This window comes from Cyprinodon tularosa, unplaced genomic scaffold (assembly GCF_016077235.1).
Source record: "Cyprinodon tularosa strain WSP-4 unplaced genomic scaffold, ASM1607723v1 ctg338, whole genome shotgun sequence".
Classification (NCBI taxonomy): Eukaryota; Metazoa; Chordata; class Actinopteri; order Cyprinodontiformes; family Cyprinodontidae; genus Cyprinodon; species Cyprinodon tularosa.
Genome location: NW_024039050.1, coordinates 896,222 through 914,777, shown reverse-complemented (window position 1 = coordinate 914,777; position 18,556 = coordinate 896,222). Strand labels below are relative to the sequence as shown.

General features: G+C 40.4%; 1 protein-coding gene across 7 annotated transcripts in view; it reads right to left on the bottom strand.

The window, feature by feature from the left end:
• adgrg6 (adhesion G protein-coupled receptor G6) overlaps positions 1-18,556 on the bottom strand; it is a 148,608-nt gene that overhangs the window by 12,356 nt on the left and 117,696 nt on the right. For all 7 annotated transcript variants that reach the window (XM_038294280.1, XM_038294282.1, XM_038294283.1 and 4 more), the window contains 4 exons: positions 17,766-17,916; positions 17,451-17,583; positions 15,318-15,419; positions 13,086-13,241 (listed from right to left, as the gene is read on the bottom strand). In XM_038294280.1, coding sequence (XP_038150208.1) covers positions 13,086-13,241; positions 15,318-15,419; positions 17,451-17,583; positions 17,766-17,916 — 542 coding nt within the window. The remainder of the gene's footprint in view (positions 1-13,085; positions 13,242-15,317; positions 15,420-17,450; positions 17,584-17,765; positions 17,917-18,556) is intronic.

Here is an 18,556-nt window from a genome sequence, read left to right as displayed (position 1 = left end):
TATTCTCCTGGTTCAATCCAAGTGTATATTTGGGGAATGTCCTACATAAACAAGCCTTTCCCAGCCCACCTGGTAATAAAAATGAGATACTAAGACTAGGGTGTTAATCTGTTATTTCTAACAGTTAGATGGTGATACCGTGAAAAGGAAGCCCACCGTGTGGACTGCCAGATCAGCGGCAGGCTGAGCTGGACTCGCTTCCTGTGCTGTCAGAGCCAAACTAAAACCAAAATATGGATCAAATCTCTTCCAGCTGAACAAACGTAGGAATTGTTCTAAGCTGTCAGTAACAAAACCTTCTTCCTTCGTCGTGTCCTGCCAACAACAGGGTTCTGAAAAGGTCACGTGGAGCCAAGTAAACTGTTGTGCAGTTTGTCACATATAGATTACGCCTCTTGCGGATTGAAAGAAAAATTATTCTTTCAATTGAGAAGCCCTCTGAGAAAATTAGATAATGATGGATTTTCTCTGATGAAACCTAATGCAAAGACTTAAAACCATCTGCGCTTGGTTAGAGGCCAGCTGGACCCACATGTGGACACTAATTCCAGGTGTCAGAAATCTGGTATGATGGGGTTTGCAATAAGTAAAAAAATAAATAAATTCAGAGGTTTAAATGGTCCATAACAACAGATGGACACGTTTTAATGGTGCTGCATTAAGTCCCACCCAGAGTGGAAATTCCAAATAAACCTGCAGAACACAAGGAGGCTACAAATGGGCTCAAATCTCATAAGAAATAATAATAATCTTATAATTAATGGAGCGGGAGGTATTAAAACAAATTATGGAACAGCCATATTTGGTTATTTTATGGTGTGGGCTTGATGTTCCTCAAAATCCCTAAAATATCTATTCCCATTTCATTTTTTAAATATCTAACAATTCAAATACAGTAACAAAGTGGTTTAAAGGAAAAGTCAGGTCAGCAAAGAATTATCAATCGATCATTATCTAAACCTAAAACTAATACGTTTGCCGTGATTTAATGAATGTAAAAAAAAATTTTCGAAACATGTTTGATAACCGAGTCCGGGAGCGGCCATTTTTGCCCAAATATAGTAGCCCCTCCCTCCTGCAATCTTCCGGCAGTGACGTCACGGTGCGGTAAGCCTAGCGCCATTCTCCCCGCTTTACAAGCTAAATCAATGGGAACTACTAGACACATCTGCAATCAACAACAATTATTGAAGATTTCCAGAGGACTTCACCATTGAAATTCACCAGAGCTATAGTGAAACTGACAATGCCCACGTGCATGGCAGCTGGATGCTGGAATACATCGGGGAAAAGTGGAAAAAAAGAGTTATTCCACCTTTCTGATTCCTGATCCTCCACGGACGGGTTGGTCGTTGGATCGCCAACATGAAGAGGGAGGATTTGCCATTGAACTTCTGGCCAGAGAAAAAACACGTAAAATGTAGCCAACATTTGGAAGAAGAATGTTTTCAAGATGACTTGGATAATAGCGCGTTGTGACAAACACCAGATACAGCACTGGGACTTGATCAACAGCCGATACCGCACCATGACGTCACAAACCAGTAGGTGGCAGTAGTGTTCTTTGACCAACATGGATGCCTCCAGTAAAGCACATTCAGATGAAACTTACTCTTAATTAAAAATACTGATCATTTACTTAACAATATGTAATAATTTCACATTTAAAGTACTTTCAGAAGTTTGTATTCTGAATCTGACCAGACTTTTCCTTTAACTGTTTTCTTAAGGTTTCAGGTTTTTGTTTAAAGTTTTAGGATTAAGTTTTGGTTTTTTCTTGTGTCTAGAAGTTGCAGAAAACATTTAGACTGAAATACAGACTCAGTTGCAAAAAGACACTGTGACTCTTTAAGGGGTTGCTCTTTTCAACACTTGAATCTTTATGTATATTTATATACATAAACGTAATTATAGAGCAATCAATCCAAGAACCAACCGCCTTAGAGACAGTTTTTACCCGACAGCAATAACAAAAGTAAATGTAACCAAAAATAACCATTAATCATCAAAAGATGATGTGATTGAGAATGTACTATTCTTATTTATTAGTTGTTTTGTATCAGTTATTGTTATTTATTTGTTATATTATGAGTAAATGGTGGTGACAGGGATTTTAGTTTTTTTTTTAAACAGTAAAGTGCCTTGAGATGACATGTGTTGTGAATTTGGCGCTATATAAATAAACTGAATTGAATTGAATTGATCAATGGCACTTTTTAAAGTTTCGTTGTTCTTGTGACAATGACAAAGATAAATTGAATAGAATTGAATTGATATGTGGACTGTTTGTAACTGACCATGCATTTATCAGAACTCACTTTTTCCGGACTGTAAGCCGCTAATTTTTCCCACACTTTGAACCAAGCAACTTGTAGGAGGATTTTTCCTAACCACCAGAGGGGGTATTCAAAGTGCAATAAATTTAAGAAAAAGGGGCTAAATTTCATTTAGCAGAAGAATATGCTAACAGCAGGCTCGATGGAGAACAAATTTGTCAAATTCACACACGCTAGCATTCTTCTTCTTCTCTACTCCAGGGGCTATATGCAGAGCTCCCCCTACAGGTATGGTGGGAGACACTTCAGTAGATATCAGCCGCTTATCGCCTAGTGCAGCTTACATATGTACACTTCCCGTTTTTCAAAAAATGTTGTGGCCCCGGCTTATAGTGAGGTGCGCTATATAGTCTGGAAAATACTATGAAAACAATACAATAAATGTGAGAAATTGTTAATGGTGCATCTCCCAAATGTCCCGGCTGCAACAACGCTTTTATTGGTTCCGCTATCGGGACGGAACCAATAATGGCGAGCCGTTATTTTTTTAAATAAAAAAATAAAAAAGGTCAATTTTAACGTTTTATTTAGATTATATAAATAAATCGTAACAAAAATAATCCTATTTATGATGTTTTAAAAATTAAGACCTATGAAAGACTGATTTAAGACATTTTAATACCAATTAAGGCCTTAGTTTTATTTTTGAAGAATTCAAGACTTAAGGACCCGCAGGAACCCTGTTTAACCATGCATCGAAAGATAGATCTAAGAAAAGCAAATTTGAGAAAAAGACCTGGACAAAAATTAGTCTCCCTAGAAAGTATTGAAATTATGGTGACCAAAGATAAATGTTAAATCAAGGTGTGCCCATTAATCAGCATCAGAGGCGTCTACTATCTTTCAAAAAATCAGTGTGCCTATATATATATATACAGGGCTACAGGTAATCAATGTAATGTTCGGTGACATGGTGTGTATCACACTCAACATGGACCAGAGAAGGAGAAAGGAAGAGTTGTTGTAATGAAAATTATAGACAAGCAGCCAGGTAGCTTGATGTTCCTGTGACTGCAGTGTCACATATTCAGAAGTTTAAGATCTATGGGACTGTAGGCAACCTTCCTGGGTGTAGCTGTAGGAGGAAACCTGATACCAAATCAAAGAGACTAATAATATGACTGGTAACAAAAGAGCTTAGAAAAAATTCTAAGGAGATTAAAGGTGAGCTTCAAGCATCAGTGTCAGATCGCACCAACCAACATTGTTTGAGCCAAAGTAGCTTTCAATTGACACTACCAAGTAGGAAAACACTGTAGAAAACAAGTCATAAACAAGCCAGACTGGAATTTACCAAACTACATGTTGACAACCACAACGCTTCTGGAAGAATGCCTTTTGGACAGATGGGATAAAAATGTTACGTTTGGCCAAAGATCAGCTCTATGTTCACAAAAGGAAAAGTGTCCCTGCTGTGAAACATGGAGGAGGCTCCATTATTTCCTTGGCCAGCTTTGCTTCACCTGGCACAGGGTGTCTGAGTCTCTGCAAGGCCCAATGACATCTCCAGACTATCAAGGAACTGTATAAAGAAATGTGCTGCCCGGTGTCAAGAAGCTTGTTCTCAGTTTAGGTCTCAGACCTTAATCCTGCTGAGCATCTTTGGAAGAAGTTGTAACAGGCCATCTGGAAAAGGCAGCCTGTAAATCTGAGACACCTGGAGCAGTTTGCTGATGTGGAGTGGAACAGAATACCCGCTGAGAGGAGCAGAGGTCTGACTGACAGTTACAGGAATCATTTGATTGCCTCAATATATTCTGCAACAAAATTTTAAGTTGAGGGAACCACCATTTTGGCCCAGGCCTGTTTCATGTTTGTATATTTTAAAGTAATTTTGGTAAAGCATGGTTGAAAATTAATGTCTGGATACCATTTGTCCATTTTAGCTAAATTCCTATTTACTATATACGACACCAGGCTGGGCAAATTTGAACTTTTGCTGCTCGACGCGTCACAGGAACCAATCAGAGAACCTGATCTGGGAGCTGGCAGGGAGACACGATCCGCTCTGCGCATGCGCCATCAGCTCATTTGCGCATGCGCATCCAGATACACTTTCAGGTACCTGGATGCTCTTCTTTGATTTTATTTTGTTTAAAGTACCTAAATGAAGTTTTCCCTTCCCAAAAATAGTAAACGTACTGAAATAGAATGTGTTAAAGGTTAATAATGTGTTTCTTGGGAAAATAAATGCCTTAAAATCCTTTTTATCAGTCGTCTCTGCCTGATCTGCACCGGAAATTGGATCCTATGCTAAGTCCCATCTCTAACTTTTTCGGCTTTGGATTTAAACATATATCTAGTGTTTTTGAGTTTTATGTTTTCATTTTGTTTTAACCTTATGCCAGGGGTGCCCAACCTTTTTTAAACCAAGATCTACTTTTGAAGTTGATGGCATGCCGACATCTACCAAGCCAAACACAAGGGATGGGCAGTATTTGTTTTTTATTTGCACAGGTGGAGAATAAACAGTAAGTCCAACAAACGGGGAAATTATCAATCGTGTCAAAAAAATTTTTACTACTTTTCAAGGCTGCACTTTAAAAAAAGATGAAATTGTCCAGAGAGCTGTTCCAAACTAAATTTCTTTTTGTTTTACACTTTTGTAAACAAAATGACAAATAAAATCTGTCAAGATCTAAGATCACTTAAAAGCAGGAAGAAGGAGAAGGGAAGTCCACTATTTCAGAATGATAAACTTCACTGGGCATTGGCAGAGAAACTGGCAAATGGATTAAAATTCAACTGGAAAACAGATAAAAATAGGAAAATACTAAGTACAAACTATGTGGATATGAAGATGTAACGTACAGCAGAATGGGTTGTTGACTGTTTCTTTAATTTCGGGCAAATGTTCCTGTGATGTTATGAGCCGGAAAGCTCTTGAACTCCAATACCCAGCATCCATAGCGTCGGATGCTGGGTATAACGGGTTGGAGGCTAGTGCGAGAGGGCAGTTCTGAATGTAGCTTGCTACTGAAAGGTTCTGTGGAAGTTTGGAAATAAATATACAGAACAAGTTTACACGCCTCGTCTGTTCTATATGGAATCGAAGAACAACACAGTTCCAACAATCTTTCAAATAATCTGCCACAGCTGAGCCGCCTGACGTCGGCATGCAGAAGCAGATCTGTGGTGACTTGCATCTGCCTCCTCGAGCTGGGCACGGAATAAACGCCACAGAAAACTCACGGCCCGAACAGAGCAAGCAATCTTCATCGCAACGTCCATGACATGCTTCATATTTAAAATACTGCCGCACAGCTGTTGCCGAATGATGCAGCGATTGATCCAAAAAATCCGGGAAAGTTTCAGACAGCTTGAACAGCAACGAATCCAGCAGTGCACCCAACCATAGATGGAGCCCCATCAGTTGTGATAGATGTCATTATCGCATTATCTCTGCAGATTCCTCTTCGTGCTTTAGAGTCCCTGGTAACAACCTAGCAACCGTGGCAAACCATGCCCAGCAATCAGCATGCATAAAAATAGGTTCCCTGCATACTTTTTATTTTTCATTTTATTATTATGAAAATAGACGTTGGCCTCTCGTGATCAATGATTTGATTAGTGTTTTTTAAAACGTTTTTTTTTTTGTCATAGCCATGAATAGGTCTACATTGTAAAACTTCTCGCGATTGACTGAAACTCCGCCCGCGATAGACTGGTAGATCGCGATCGACTGGTTGGGCACCCCTGCCTTATGCTATATAGCTCGTAATCTAAAGAAAGAAACAACTAAAATGCAGATAAACGTAGTTTAATCATATTTCGCCGGACTGCTCTGAGCTTGTCTGATGATGACGTTTAACGAAGAAAATGTAAAAAGCATAAAAATTGTCTCACAAGTCATAAAAAAAATTTCTACAGATGTGTTTTACCATTCTTTAGTGAGTTAAGGATAGAAATAAGTAGATTAAGTACCATAATTACATTTTTTATACACACCCGGATGTACGTATATCTGTTCGCGCATGTGCAGAACGGATCGTGCTTCCGAGATGGATCGGTTAGTGACACTGCCTCACTAGCACAGATTCTAGCTCTATAGAGCTATGCTACTTAGCTACCAATAAGGTCAGGTGTGTTGAAGCTGCCGGCCGTTGAGGACTGGAGTTTCAGTCTACTGAAAAACAAAAAAGTTATAGGGAAAAAAAAAAACTGCTCTTGATTTAAACTGATGGATGAAACAACATTTTAGGACTAAAGTCTGTTGATTCATCCTTGAAGATGAATCCCATTAGCTTGCGTAATGTGCTGGCAGTCCATGAAACGGTTGGATAAACCATTAGAATAGTGCAGAATTGATGAAGTTTGGGGAGCAGATGTTTCATGTGGCTGCAGCCAATGAGAGACAGATTAATTCAGTCTCAGGAGGGTTGGTTTCATCCTCACGTATTTACACTTAATAACGTTTGACATCTTTTACATTTGGTGTTAATTTCACAAAGCAAACCCAAATGATCTGTTATTGACTGATACGAAGCACAGCATTAGGCTATTATTTATAAAAAAAAAAAAAAAAAAAAAAACTACCCAGAAAAAGAAAGCACACCACACATGTTAGCTGAGATGCAGAGTGATCGTTTGTTTCTTTAACCTGAGACGCTCTGAGCGGGCGGAGCCTTAGGGCGTCTCAGGTTAGAAACAGTGGGACGTCAGAGCGAGCAGCCAATCACAGCACACTCAGCGGGGGGGTTTCCCAAAACGCCTCCAGATTCTGATCTTTTTCATCAAATGAATCAGGAATTTAAGGATTTAATCGTTCAGATTCACTCAGAAACGTTTTGGGAAACCAGAAGTGGATTGCATGACATCAGCTTTACCTCAGCAGGTCGTTTCCTCCAGTTAATGGCTTGATGAGCTTTCTACACACCAGACACAGATACACAAATCATGAGAACATTTAAAAAAAAAAAAAGGAAAAAAATAAAATACCCGGAGGGAAATGAAAAATGATCGTTATCAAGCAGCGAATCCGAGCTGCAGCTGGAGTCAACTTTAAAACCTGGAAACAGGGACTCACTCTGATTCTCATTTTCTTGTTGTAATTCACAATTATCTACTTAAAGAGAAACAACTGCTGTATTTCCACCAAGAAGAGATTTTAAAGTGATACGTTGGACATATTGATGGTTTATTATATCAGCAACAAAAAACAGATCAAAAGTTAAAGGAATAGTACACCCAAAACATGATTAGCCTTCATTTTCTACTCACCCCCATGCTGAACAACACTCTGGAGTACTTTTTTGATATCTCAAATGCATCTGGAGATCTGGGAGGCTTCTTTTTTTTTTTTTTTTTTTTTTTTTTTTTTTTTGTCCTGTCCAGCATCATAGTAAGCAGAATGGTAATCTGGTTGCTTTATTGTGTTGAACAGATTTTGCTTTGCCAAGGGGAGCTTGGGGGTTCCCCTTGAGATCCTATTTATTATTTTATTAATTATTATTATTTTTTTTTTCCCTTTAATTACACATTTTTATAGCAACATTTTACATCGTATCGCTGGGCTTGACAAAAGGAAACTGAAAGAGGCAATGATATAAAGTGGAACAGAGAGAGAAAGAGAAAAACGAAACAAAAAAAAAAGTGATGGAGAGAGAGAGATATAGAAAGAGAGAGAGAGAGATATAGAAAGAGAGAGAGAGAGAGAGAGAGAGAGAGAGAGAGAGAAAAAAAAAAAAAAAAAAGGATACATTCACACAGTACCTTGGTGCGTCTATACAGGAACCCCTAAACATCATTCCAAGGATTTTTGCTGAAAAACGGAACCTGCACTCCCTCACCGGAGGACCTGCAGGTGGCTTAGATATTGTCAGATTAGTCATACGCACGCACGCCGAACCACGCAGAGAAGAGGTAAAACCTAGTCATTTCAACGGGAAGCAGCATCACAGTGTCTACCTGCATCGTGAAGGGTGCTCTATGGTGATGTCGTTGTGCAGATGCGACCTCGTCTCTGCCAGGAGGAGGAGGAAGCCCGCACTGCCCGAGAACCAGGATCCCCGCAGCCACCCAGAGGCCCGGGCCCCAGCCGCCCCCCCCCCAAAAGGGACAAACATCCCCCCAGAGGGCGGTAGATGGCGGCCCCAGCCGGAACGCCTCGCAGTCTCGGGGCCCAGGTCCCAGCGGGCCAAGACAGACAACCGCCGACCGCACCGGGCACCGCTCTCCGAGGCGGGTGCAGCGGGCAGCCCAGACCCCCAGCGCCCGGGGGAAACCCCCCCTCCGACCCGGACGGCACCCAGGGGGACCGGATCCCCCAGACTGCACCCCCCCGACCCGGGCCAGCACCGCCTCCAATGCTCCGGCCCCACACACCCGACACCAGGGCGCCCGCACCACTGCCAGTCCCCCCACACACGCCCCTCCCTCCATCCCACACACACTCCGACTCCCAAACGTACCGACCCCACACACACAAACTAACCCACCCCAACCCCACACCCACCCAGATGCTCCTACCCCCACCTACACACACACACCAGCCAAACCCACCACCCATCCCCCACACAACCCTCCCCTCCTGCACAGCCCGCCTTCCACCAATCATCGCCACCCACTCTATCAAACACCAATCCTACCCACACCAACCCCCCCACACCCGAAAGCCCCCCCCCCCCTCAAACCCGCGTCCACCCGCACTCCCACACCAACCCAAAACATGATTAGCCTTCATTTTCTACTCACCCCCATGCTGAACAACACTCTGGAGTACTTTTTTGATATCTCAAATAGATCTGGAGATCTGGGAGGCTTCTTGCTGTCTGCTGACATTCAAATAATGGAGGTCTATGGCGCCCGAGGCAGAAAGGTCCATAAAAGTCCACAAAAAACGTGTCAATATTCCTCCATACTGCTCGTCCAATGTATTCCAAGTGTCCTGAGTGGGTAGCGTCCATAATTTACTCGAAACGAAGTCATTTAGAATGTTTTTAGAGCATAAACAGTAGTGAATAGGATTTCCTAAAAGCGCGCGCCTGCGAGTTCACGAGCCTACGGAAACTGCAGCAGACCAAACCAGATGAAAGTGCGCATTCAGCTCGGAAAAGAACTCATGCTCTTCCTCAACACTGAAGTCCTCAGACATTTTTCTTTCGTTGTTTCTTTCTTTGCACAGGTAAACAGCACATTTCTTCTTCTACGCTTGCATTATCAAGAGCAGACGCTGAATGCGCACTTTCATCTGGTTTGGTCTGCCGCGGTTTCCGTGGACTTGTGAACTCGCAGGCGCGCGCTTTTAGGAAATCCTATACACCACTGTTTATGCTCTAAAAACATTCTAAATGACTTTGTTTCGAGTAAATTATGGACGCTACCCAAACCCAAAATTACTTCAGCCGAAGGTTTCCAGATGGACATGTGGAGCAAATCCATCTGGTGGAGTCAGGTTAGTTGAATGCAGCGTTTCTGCGAATCATTAAAAGTCATTAAATAATAATTTTTTAATTTAAGGCCTTTAAAATTCCTTAAATTTGAATATTTTGGCATTTAAAATTATTTACAAACACCATTTATTAAATTACATATTTGCAAACATGCAAATATATCGCAATATATTATATCGCGATATATTTGCATATTTGCATGGAACTGCTTCCGGTTGATCGTAAAGCCGTATGTCTGGAAAAGAAGCTTGAGGCGGAGAAAAAGCTAGAGAATGGTTAAAAGCTAATTTCAACAAAAGTGGCTGGAAATCGAGGAATTGCAGCCTGTCGACGGTGATGAAGAAGGAATTTACTGTGTATTTATGAGAGTCATGGGTACTTGTTGATGGCATTAAAATTATTTCAAAGAACATTAACCCTTTAAAGCAAGAACGAAGAATAAAACAAAACAGAAAATTACTTTTTTTGGTTTGAAGTCCTTATTTGGCCTTTTAACAAAATATGTAAAAAGAAAAAACAGAAATACATTTTTGATATTAATAATTTATTACTATGCGATAAGTCAAGATTATTTTTTGTGTAGTCTTCTGCCCTCTGTTATCAGGTATGTCTGATTGTGTACAATAGGATTTGGAGCAAAGTTTTTACCATTAAATTATGCAAAAGATGTCAGATGCAAAACATTTCAGAAACCGTATGTATCAAAAACGATACATTTGGCATTACAGGGTTAAAAAGCATTAAATTAGAGTGGATCATTCCTTTATTAACCCTGGAATGGATGTGATGGGAGGGTGGTCAAAAAGTAACAAGAAAATTGTTATAAATGAGGATAGTTGAGTGAAAAGATGGTGTGAACTGCGATCAGTAATTATTTGTTAGACTTTTTACTTCTACTCCTTGTATTTTAAAAACAGACTTGTCAGTTTTGTTTCATTTAAACTCTTTTTCATTATAGCCTGTTGATACTTTAAAAAAAACAACAACATTTATTTAATCCAGATCATTTCTTTGCCTTTGGATTCAGTGCTGCCCCAACTTGTTGTTCACCACATACCAAAATAAATAGTTTTTCAAGATGAAGCAAAGTAAAATTTAACACTGTTACCATTAGTTATAAAACTAAGAAAATGAAGTATAAGTAAAGCTTTTGTCCTTAACATTTTTCCTGCATTATTTTTACGTTGTTTTAAACTTTTTCTTGAGTAAAAAGCTTAAGTTGATCCTCTAACTTCTACAACAGTGTTTTTAAACAGTAGGATTATACTATAACATTAATACTTTTGACACTTCTATTGGACAGAAGAGCAAGGCTCGGAGCGCTCTGTGTGATATATTAGCTGCTGAACTCTGCTCTTCTGAAGAAAGATCTTAGAGGTTGTTGCTGGAATCTCTGGTTTAAGGGTCACAGTGACCATCTGACCCCTCTGACTCTTTGCAGATCACCCTTTACTCCTCAGCACTGCTTGAGCTTCTCATGTTTCTTCTCCATGTTGGGGGGTTATAATACCTGCCACCACAGTAGCTACATTTACATGGACATAAACAGCCGATCAAAATAAGAACCTGTTTTACAAACATCCCAGTAATCTGATTGGATCCAGCAGGATTGGAATAAAATGTTAATCCAAGAGAGAGCTGAGTTTTGTGCCTCAATGTTATTTCTGCTCTGACTGGCTAGACTATCCAGCTGCTATGAGAATATCTTAATCTGTTTGTTTCCATGGTAACATTTTTTTTTCGATTGGCCATACTTTCCAAATTGATTCCATATAAATGACAAAATCAATTACCGTATTTTTTTTCTTCCCTATTTTAATCAGATTGTGAAATTGTGTGCAAAGCTAATGGTTAGCCTGGGTAGCCTTCACATGTTTATCCTTGGTCTAATGTGGTAGAACTTGGCTTCTATTGTTTCTGTTCTTTTGCTCTCATCAGTCCCATCACGCTGTCCTTCAGTCTAGGGTTCTGTATCCTTGATTAAACCTTTGGTGTCTTCCACCCCTGAGCCTTTCATTGGTAATTCCATAAAGAAGGTTTCTCCTGGTCCTTATCTGGGTGTCTGCTGCTAAAGGAATTCTGCCTCTCGATGTAACCCTTGGTCAGAGCAGGGTAGTGGTCTTGCAACTCACTGTTCCTTGCCCCATTTTCTTGATTGCGATGATATGGTGTTTGTGTGCTGATCTACTGTATTCTTTGGGTTTCTATAAAATGTTAAATTTCATCTGTGTTGTTTTCTCTTTTTGCTATTTTGTGTCTATTTTTAAGACGAGGCTTAAAACTTTCCTTTTTGATAAAGCTTATAGTTAGAGTGGCTCAAGTTATCCTGAGCTATCTCTATAGCTATGCTGCTAGGCTTAGACTGCTGGAGGACATAGGGACTACTTTTCAATCATTCTGCTTTATTCTGTCTCTGTTCTCCCACTCTGCAGAATCTGTTAGTTCAATCAATTCAATGCTTTTTCTCATAGTAGCTTCATCTGGTCTGTTCCTGTTTGGCAGTGACTCCATCCTGGAGAGAAATATCAGCTGTGCTGCTGCCATCAACACCTTTGTTTCTAGATGTTGGAGATCGGCCTGTTTTCCAGTTTAGTCCTGTTTCTTTGACTGTGACTAACTGGATGTGCTCTCTTCATCCTCTGACATGGGAGCTTGCTTAGAGCTCGTCTGCCTGGCTGTGTGTTTCCTGGTCGGGGCCGCCTTTTACAGTCGGCCTCAGCAGATGGCCGCTCACACTGAGCCTGGTTCTGCTGGAGGTTTCTTCCTGTTCAAAGGGAGTTTTTCCTCTCCACTGTCGCTACAGGCATGCTTAGTGTGAGGGATTGCATTTGAGTCATTGAGTTGATGCAATCAACTGGTTTTCTTTAGATAGAAAACCTTGAATCAATCTGACTGGATGATCTGGTAAACTATAAAGTCACGTGTTGTGAATTGGTGCGATAGAGATAAACTGAATTGAATTGAAACTGAATTTAGTTTTTTTGGCATTTTCGCTTAAAAAGACACAATGAATTAAAATACTAAGTAGAAAATGAGCACAAATGATTCAGAAACCCCTGAACTTAACTTTAAAGAAGAAAATCAAACAGTGTGAACTTTCTGAAATGTCCCTTGTTTCCAGACTTTAAGGTTGAGCATCTCTCGTTCTTTCTTCCATTGCGAACATTTCTGTCTAAATGAAGCATCGACTCTGCAGATAAGCAGAGTTCTCGCTCCTTTTCTTCTCCACGGTATCTCTGGTTCAGACCTGTACGTTTTATCACTATAAGTTAAGGAAGCTCAGGGGGAAAACGTCTAGCACAACCAATGGAGCATGGAACCCCCTTCATGTGGGGTTCCCCTTAGCGCAGCACCTCACCTGCGTTCCTGTTTCGTTTGTTGAACGGTGTCAGCGTGGCTTTCGCCTTAGAGGTCCAGCTGATGGTGCTGGAGCCGAAGGAACTGGAGGACAGGGACTTGGCCAGGTTGTCTGAGCTCACCTTCTTTGTGTTGTTGGTGGCCGTCTTACTCCAGTCTGCATGAGGGGAAAAGGAGCAGCAACCAACCATTACTCCCTGATCAGCTCTAGTCAGAAAACTGGATTTTTTTTTCAGTCTTTCAAGCAGTGGCCAATAGAGGGTGCTAGGGCTAAAATCTTTTAAATAATTTTATTTCAAATTAAAATTTTAAATATCTCGAAATATATTAATACATATTTTTTGATGTACAGGATAAATATTACATCTTTAATGAATAGCAAAGCTTGATTCCATTTTTCGTCGGATTAGTGATGTATTTCCGCCCTAGGGCACAAAAATCTTTGCCCATTGACTCTCGTTAAAAGTTGTACATGTGCAGTAGCTCTTATGCAATACAGAAGTATAGGAGAACTCGGGGCGGAGCTAAGCTGCAACCAGAGGGGACAGGAAGTGTATTTACTCGCCGCCACAGGGCAGATGTTTTGCAGAAAGGTCGAGTTACAGGAGTTGAAGATGCATTGGAGAGAGAGAAATGTTTTCAAGGACCTGGTTTAGCTACACAGCTTGGTTAACTGCATGGAGTAAGGCTAATGCTTTATCCTGATTTCCCTGCCTCCTTTTTCAAATGTCAGGATCTGACCCAGCATGGATAAAGACAGCTAGGACTGATTTAAAGCACTTTTAAGAAACGGCAAAGAATAATGATCAATCTGTGATTCACATGGAAATATAATAGAATATAGTCTGCTCTTTCTAGATGTTTGTTAATTTGCTTATTTGCTCATAAATAAACACATTTTCAAAAAAAGTAGTTTTTATATATTAAAAATATAGAGCTGACTAATGGCTTCTCCATTATTAAATTAGAACATTATTTTTTTAGGTTTGTTACACAATATTGGACCATGCAAAACGCAGATTTACCTTCATAAAGCCTCAGAAGGGCAAGATTTATTTAAAAAAAGTAAATCTGAACATTAAATTTAATCATATTTTTGTTGTTGGAATTCATATAAATATTCTGGTGTGATAACTTAGTATATGTTTGATTGGTTTTTGGTATAAGTCTATTTTGAATTTATAGCCCCCCCCCCCCGGAGAAAACTCTACCAGCTGCCACTGCTTTCAATGATTTTAAAATGATACAAATAAATAAAATCCTCGGATAAAACAACAGGGTAAAACAGCTATAGACATCATCCAGTTAGACACCTACCTCATAGATTCATCTATAAGTCCCTTAATGTCATAGAAACTTCAGGATCCTTCATCCTAATTGAAATATAAGTTGCTATCTTAACCTAAGCTGTTGATTTTAATCTTGTTAATTAAATCAATTTTGAATCTTATGAAAAATATCAGGATAAACATTTAGACCCTGTGTTCAGATTTCTACAGCCATGTCTAGGCAAGGTCTAGATGTGAAACAAAGTGATGCTGTGGGCCTGTTTCTCTCCTAGAAGCCTTGTTAAGAGTGAATAATGACATCTATAAAGACCAGCACATTATAATGATTAAAACCAGATGACGGATAGCAGAACAACCCAGAAATGCCTCAACCAACACAAATTAATTCTCTTTGATCACCTGAATCCTGTAAAAGAGCTCAGGAGAACAGAGATGTGTGGTCAAAGACCCGATCTTTGAGCTCCAGCCGTGGGAAAAACGGCATGAATGAGGTCAAAGCTGAGGTCAGCGGGAAGCCCCTCCTAACTGCACCATTCTGGCACAGAGCAGGTTGTTTACTTCGCTATGTTCATCCCACACACAGGGACGGCAGGAACATGACCGTGATCCTGGCTTTGAGGAGGAATTCATCGGTTCTGAGGCGGTGGCGCACAGACAAACTTAATTAAGATTTCTTTCAGTATGGAGTCAAACTTCAAACTGAATGAATGTTGTTGAGAGCGTCCTTAGATTGACTGCACCTGGAGGACATTCCACTCCCCGAGAGACGGCTGTGTTTTATCTGCTTTTATTAGCTGCAGAGCCCAGGTGACTTAGAGTTTATTAAACCGTCCTGTTTTCTCTTCTTTCTTGCAGCTCTGTGAACCTGGCAGCAGGCCTGCTGACAAATCCAGAGAGTTTCCTGTGGAGAAAGCAGACAGGTAGACCGACGGCTGGGCGGATACCTGAGTTTTCTGAGAGCCTGTAGGGGCCACAGCAGAGGTATCTTCTCCACTGCTTCTGCACATTTTCCTTCAGAGCGCAGTGGAAGATAAATATGAAGAGACCTGAAAAGATACGAGAGAGGATGAGAATATTGAATGATCTTAGAGTCTGATAAAGAGTACATTTATATACATGTTTAAGCCAGAATGATTTGACATTTAAATATGACTTACCTACGACTTTAACAAATTTAGTCCCATTGATAGTATTAGTGATTTTTTTTCATTGTGGTTTGTGTGTGACCCTTTTCAATATTTTAATGGAATAAACATAATTTTAGTCATTAATATGCAAAAGTTCATTCATTAGTACTACAGAAAACATTTTTTGAGAATAAACAAGTCATCACGCTAATATATACACTGCCGTTCAACAGTTTGGGGTCACCCAAACAATTTTGTGTTTTGCTGAAAAGTCACACTTATTCACCACCATACGTTGTGAAATGAATAGAAAATAGAGTCAAGACATTGACAAGGTTAGAAATAATGATTTGTATTTGAAATACGATTTTTTTTTTACATCAAACTTTGCCTTCATCAAAGAGTCCTCCATTAGCCTTCCTTGTTCAGAATCCCTTTTACCCTGTACAAATCTCCCACCTTACCAGCACCAAAGCAACCCCAGACCATCACATTACCTCCACCATGCTTAACAGATGGCGTCAGGCATTCTTCCAGCATCTTTCCATTTGTTCTGCATCTCACAAACGTTCTTCTTTGTGATCCAAACACCTCAAACTTGGATTCATCCATCCACAACACTTTTCTCCAGTCTTCCTCTGTCCAATGTCTGTGTTCTTTTGCCCATCTTAATCTTTTTCTTTTTATAGGCCAGTCTCAGATATGGCTTTTTCTTTGCCACTCTGCCCTGAAGCCCAGAATCCCGCAGCCGCCTCTTCACTGTAGATGTTGACACTGGGGTTTTGCGGGTACTACTTAATGAAGATGCCAGTTGGGGACCTGTGAGGCGTCTGTTTCTCAAACTAGAGACTCTAATGTACTTATCTTCTTGCTCAGTTGTGCAACACGGCCTACCACTTCTTTTTCTAATCTGGGTAGAGCCTGTTTGTTCTGTCCTCTGAAGGGAGTAGTACACACCGTTGTAGGAAATCTTCAATTTCTTAGCAATTTCTTGCATGGAATAGCCTTCATTTCTAAGAACAAGGATAGACTGTCGAGTTTCAGATGAAAGTTCTCTTTTTCTGGCCATTTTGAGAGTTTCATTGACCCCACAAATGTGATGCTCCAGAAACTCAATCTGCTCAAAGGAAGGTCAGTTTTGTAGCTTCTGTAACGAGCTAAACTGTTTTCAGATGTGTGAACATGATTGCACAAGGGTTTTCTAGTCCTCAATTAGCCTTCTGAGCCAATGAGCAAACACATTGTTCTATTAGAACACTGGAGTGATAGTTGCTGGAAATGGGCCTCTATACACCTATGTAGATATTGCACCAAAAACCAGACATTTGCAGCTAGAATAGTGATTTAGCACATTAGCAATGTATAGAGTGTATTTCTTTAAAGTTAAGACTAGTTTAAAGTTATGTTCCTTGGTAAATGGTATTGGTAAATGGCATGTACTTATATAGCGCCTTTATTCAAGTTAGGAGACTTGACCAAAGCGCTTTTCACTACATTCATTCACCCATTCGCACACACACTCACGGTGGCAAGCTACATTGTAGCCACAGCTGCCCTGGGGCTCACTGCCGTACACTGGCGCCACCTGGGCCCTCTGACCACCATCAGTAGACAATGCAGGTGAAGTGTCTTGCCCAAGGACACAACGACACAACAACCCTTCGATTTCAGGGCAAACTCCTACATCCAACGCCACTGTCGCCCCCCAAAAGTACAGTGCTTTTCCTTCAAACATAAGGGCACTTCAATGTGACCCCAAACTTTTGAACAGTAGTGTGTGTGTGTATATGTATATATATATATAAAGACTGTGTTGTCACGGGCCCTAACAAAGCTGTAAGCTGGCCTGGTTCCTGGTAACATAGCAACAATCTTATAATAAATGCTTTAGACAAAACTAATCTGCTGGATTTTCTGCATAGCTCAGAACCGGCAGGCTGGATACTGAACCTTGCAGAGAGTTGAAGATGGTGAACAGGTAGGTGAAGGTCAGGTAGACGGGTCCCCAGGCGAACAGAGCAAAGCCCCACGTCATCCCAAGCAGGAAGGTGAGGCTGACGACGCTCCGCAGATTTCGAAGGACCTGGATCAAAATGAAGATTTCATTTAGTTTAAACCCTCATAATATTTAAAATATTATAGATCAAATACTCCTCAGCGAACAATGAACTGAAATATCTCCTTGTTATAGCTAAATGGATTGTGTCTATTGTTCCCTTATGAATAAAGTTTGGTTTTCGGAATTGTACAGTTTTTAGCGCAGACCTCCTCTCGCAGGGTGCGGTTGCTGCGTTTGCCGTTGCGGCCGCAGATCTGCATCATCACCACGATGAACATGGCCACGTTGAGCAGGAACATCAGGCAGAAGTAACCCACACAGGTGGTGTAGAAGACGCTCTTGTTCTTGATCCAACAGCTGAGCGGAAACATGAACAACAGAAAGAACATCTGCTGAGAAACTGGCTGCTGATGTCATTTCCTGCCTTAGTCATTGGTTGCCATAGCGATCTCCGCCTTTAACCCAGGGCCACAGGATACCCATAACACAAAGTAACGAGATTGAAAAAGCAGGTTCTGTGCAAAAACTGGTGACTGGATAAAAATATTCTTCTATTCTTCTGCTCTGCAAAAACTAACATATAAGTAAGTTGATTTTTCTTCAAATAAGTATATTTTCCCTTTAAATGAGATGAAATGGAAGCACTTTGACAACAGATAAGATGATTTACATAAAAGAAAAAAGACTAGTTAGGCACTTAATTAACATTGACTTATTTTAAGACATGTCATACTTGTCTTTAGAAACACAATCAATGTGCTGGCAGCACATGTAAACCAGGAAGTGTCCATAGTGTCTTATGGGGCAGAAATGACAGCTTAAAGAAGGAGTTCCCAACAGTTTCAGCATGTGACCCGTTTCAATAATTCAGTGGGACATTCATCTTTCTGAATGTGCTTTTTTAGATGTTGATGATACATTTTGTATTTGCATCATGTATTTGTGGAAGAGGAATTAGGACCACTGAAAAAAAAAAAATAACAGATTTTCTTTCTCT